We start from the raw sequence: 4,526 nt of genomic DNA on the forward strand, positions 1-4,526 counted from the left end.
GCCCCAGTGAGCTTACAATCTAAGGTCCCTATCCCATTCCCATCAGTCCCTGCCCCAGTGAGCTTACAATCTAAGGTCCCTATCACATTCCCATCAGTCCCTGCCCCAGTGAGCTTACAATCTAAGGTCCCTATCACATTCCCATCAGTCCCTGCCCCAGTGAGCTTACAATCTAAGGTCCCTATCCCATTCCCATCAGTCCCTGCCCCAGTGAGCTTACAATCTAAGGTCCCTATCACATTCCCATCAGTCCCTGCCCCAGTGAGCTTACAATCTAAGGTCCCTATCACATTCCCATCAGCCTCTGCCCCAGTGAGCTTACAATCTAAGGTCCCTATCCCATTCCCATCAGTCCCTGCCCCAGTGAGCTTACAATCTAAGGTCCCTATCCCATTCCCATCAGTCCCTGCCCCAGTGAGCTTACAATCTAAGGTCCCTATCCCATTCCCATCAGTCCCTGCCCCAGTGAGCTTACAATCTAAGGTCCCTATCCCATTCCCATCAGTCCCTGCCCCAGTGAGCTTACAATCTAAGGTCCCTATCACATTCCCATCAGTCCCTGCCCCAGTGAGCTTACAATCTAAGGTCCCTATCACATTCCCATCAGTCCCTGCCCCAGTGAGCTTACAATCTAAGGCCCCTATCCCATTCCCATCAGTCCCTGCCCCAGTGAGCTTACAATCTAAGGTCCCTATCCCATTCCCATCAGTCCCTGCCCCAGTGAGCTTACAATCTAAGGTCCCTATCCCATTCCCATCAGTCCCTGCCCCAGTGAGCTTACAATCTAAGGTCCCTATCCCATTCCCATCAGTCCCTGCCCCAGTGAGCTTACAATCTAAGGTACCTATTTCCATTGGCCCTTGCCCCAGTAGCTTACAGTGTTATGTCAATTTAGTCAGGGGCCACTTACCTGCCTGTAGATTCTAGATAGCACCCTGAGTGGGATGGAACTCAGAAGCCTAATGCTGCAAGGCAGAAGTGCTACCCATTAATCCTGCTTCATCTAAATAATCCATTTTCATATAAATATACTTTTTTTGTAGTTTCTGCTATTGGATAATCCTAAATAGAAAGCTGCCATTTTAAGTACTAAGGGCCGCCCCCTGGGATCATAGGATTCACAGTGCACACAAACAAGCCAAGGCACACATACATGCTAGGCCCCATCAGCCAATGAATGGGCAGAGTTCTGCCTTTTGCTCCCATACTACTTCCTGTTACAGTTCGAGCTGCATCACTTCCTGTCAGCTGATCCCTGAGGGAGCACACAGCCCATCACTAAATGGCGGCTCAAGGGAAAGGATGTAAAATGGCAATATTTACTAATAGATATGGCGAGATTCTTTAATAGATCACTTAACATATTATAAACTGTCTGTTGGTTATGTATTCATTCTGGGGGTTTAGTTTCCCTTTAATGTCAGCTATGTACTAATATATATGTAGGGGAGCTGTGTATACTTGTCTCTCCTCTGTGCTGTTACTGTGTAAGGAGGAGGAGCCCCCACCCCCTGTGTGAGCTGACAGGAAGGAAGGGAGAGAAGAGGGGCTGCTGGGAACGAGGAAGCAGACAGACAAGCAAGGTGTTGGTAGCTCACACAGTGCTCTGTATAATAAAGTAATTGGGAATCCTCCCCAGTGGCAGAAAGCGTGCTCTCTTAGGGTGCGGAAGGAAAGGGGGTCCTGTACAGGGCTCTGAAGAACAAAGCGTGCTCTTCTCAGGGCACGGAAAGCCAAAGGGAGTTCTAAGACTCTGAAGCACTTGCCACATAAGTGGGGGATTCCCCTCAGCAGTTCAGAAAGTACCACCTACTGTATGTTATGTGAGTGAGGTTGCCCCTGGCTGGCAGGCTGTATCTATCTCTGCTAATTTAAAGGTATAGCGTCTGCCAATAAATCCATCAACCTTTCCTGTGTTTGTGTGTTGTGGATCAGAGAAGTTTCCCAGGGAGGGGTACCGCAGTCCAACCTGTCCTGACCCTGGGTGGAGGCACGCCAGTTATCAGTGTACCTGCCCTTCCATATAGCGGAGGCTCAGGGCTCCTGTAGCGCCACACGCAGGTGAATGCGTGCTAGATCTCATGCAGTAGTAAAAGAGGGCTACATTTGGAGGCACTGCTGAGATCGAAGCAGAAATCACTGCAGATATGCCATTAATAACGCCAACCCAGGTCTATGAATGGGCCCTAAAGGAAAAGGTGAACCCAGACCATGTATTTGCCATTGATCGTGTACCACCTGAAGTTACACTGGAAATGTTAGAGAGTAACCTGTCTAAATACAGACATTTGGAGGGTGCACATCTGATAGCAGATGAGGGATCAACCATGGACGGTTATGCAGTCCTGCTTTTCAAAGTGAGTGATCCACTAAATTCAGAAGTGGGGCCATATGCTGTGTTCCCTGTGGGTGATTTATCGGTAGGGTGCCCCCTGGTGTACCCCCAGGCTGTTGTTGCCCCCTGGAAAGTTGAAGCACCCAGTCCAGATGCAGGCTACACCAGTAGAAAAAGGAGGCTGCTGCCGTCACTACCCTGCAATGTGCAGCACACAGTAAAGCAAGAACCGCTTGTAACTGAGACCAGTGAAGCTAAGGATGTCAGCATTTCAGAGCATCCCTTGACTGACGCAATAACTCAAATGACAGAGGCATTGGCTCAGGGCTTGCAGCTGAGCCACTATAAAAAGCTAAAGACATTTTCAGGCACAGAGCCGGTTCCTACAGGGGAAGAGGGGTTTGAGACATGGAAGGAGTCTGCACTACAAGCGTTAGATGAGTGGGCCTGCTCAGAACAAACCAAGAGGCAGCGAATTATGGAGCATGTCCGTCCCCCTGCAGCTAGTATTGTGTTAAATTTTAAAGCCAGTCACAAAGATTACAATGCTATGGACATAATTGATATCCTCACTTCAGCATATGGGAAGCATGAGGACCCTGACCAGTTATTGGCTGACTTTAAACAGATGAGACAGAAGTCTTCTGAGGATGTATCTGCCTTCACCCTCCATCTAGAGAATATGCTGCGGAATCTCTTGTCAAAAAAAGTGATTACAGCAGAGGAAGTAGATACACTACGTCTAAAACAATTACTAAAGGGGATGTCCCCATTCTTCCCCATGTATTCCACGTTGCAGATACTCCTGAGGGATAAAAGAGATACCGGCTTTATTGACCTGATGAAAGTGATTAAGCAAGAGGAGGCAACCCTACTCTTTGCTGGTACCTCTTGGGTACCAAAGCAGAACCCCGCTTTACCTACCTCGAAGGATATTAAGCTAACTGGAAAGGGTGTACCATCAATAACCCCAATCCGGAAAAGGTTCCCATCAGAGTGGCATAAGGGGGTACCTGCCACTACCCCTACCAGTTGTTTCGGGTGTGGCCAGGAGGGGCATTTTGTTAAAGACTGTCCTGAGAAATTTTCCCCTAATGCAGTGCAGACAATGTCATGTGGGAAGCCAAGTAGCTACCCCAACAAGGTTACAAAACCCTCTGCGACAAAGGACAGAAACATGGTGGGCCCTAAGTCCTTGGTAGACATCCTGTTAGATGGGCAGCCAGTACAAGCTTTGTTTGATACCGGATCACAGGTCACAATAATCCACTATAGTTATTACCTGCAACATCTATCCCACAAACCTTTACAGCCTGCTAGAGGTTTAGAATTGTGGGGGCTGAATCAGCAGGCCTACCCCATACATGGATTGCTACAAGTGACTATAACCATGCCGAGGTGCCATGGTACACTGCCTCTGTCCCAGGAAGTTGATGCTGTGGTCTGCCCAGATACAGGAAACCCTAACGCTGCTCCCATCATTCTGGGAACAAATGTTAGTGAGGTACGGACTACCCTAAACCCTTCAGTCACTGTGACAAAAGCCCCTAGGTATTCTGACCATGGTCCAGAGGTTGTCTGCAACACCTTCACAGTTACTTACAAGTATGGGTTGTTACGCCATGTTGCTGGGCAAACTGTTGAGATTCCTCCGGGGTCCATTAGGACTGTGAGAGCACTAACTGATGTAAAACCTGAGATGATGAAAGGCTATAGATGTGTGCTGGTTGAAAGCCCCTCCGAGGCAGTGGTCCAGAATGGGTGGAAAGTTGTCCCGGAGAAGAAAGAGTGGGGCAAGAAAATACCTCTTGTTGCTCAAGTAACTGTTCAAAATATCTCTCCATATGCTGTAGTAATCCGGCCTAAACAGGAGTTGGCTTATTGCTACCCCGTTCATGAGGTTTCTGACCTTGCTGAGGTTCAGTCCACCCTAGTATCTGCTTCTGTATCAAACTTGGCATTTGATTTTGGGGATTCCCCTGTTTCTGAGGAGTGGAAGCAGAGGCTGAGTAACGGTTTACTTGAACGCAGACAAGTCTTTTCAACAGACGAAATGGATGTAGGGTGTGCTAAAAGTACCCAGCACACTATCCGCTTATCCGACTCCACTCCATTTAGGGAGCGGCCTAGGAGAGTCCCTCCCAAGGACCGGGAGGATCTCCAGCGCACCTTACAGGAAATGAAAAGGCGA

The 4,526-nt window shown here is 48.5% G+C and overlaps 1 protein-coding gene across 1 annotated transcript; it reads left to right on the forward strand.

Annotated features, from left to right (window-relative positions):
* The first annotated feature begins 2,147 nt into the window (after positions 1–2,147).
* On the forward strand, positions 2,148–3,466 carry LOC116411529 (paraneoplastic antigen Ma1 homolog). Its single transcript, XM_031903952.1, has 2 exons — positions 2,148–3,319; positions 3,436–3,466. The coding sequence occupies exons 1-2, from the start codon at positions 2,148–2,150 to the stop codon at positions 3,464–3,466; spliced, it is 1,203 nt and encodes a 400-aa protein (XP_031759812.1).
* Positions 3,467–4,526: the final 1,060 nt, after the last annotated feature.

Source organism: Xenopus tropicalis, chromosome 6 (genome assembly GCF_000004195.4).
Source record: "Xenopus tropicalis strain Nigerian chromosome 6, UCB_Xtro_10.0, whole genome shotgun sequence".
Classification (NCBI taxonomy): Eukaryota; Metazoa; Chordata; class Amphibia; order Anura; family Pipidae; genus Xenopus; species Xenopus tropicalis.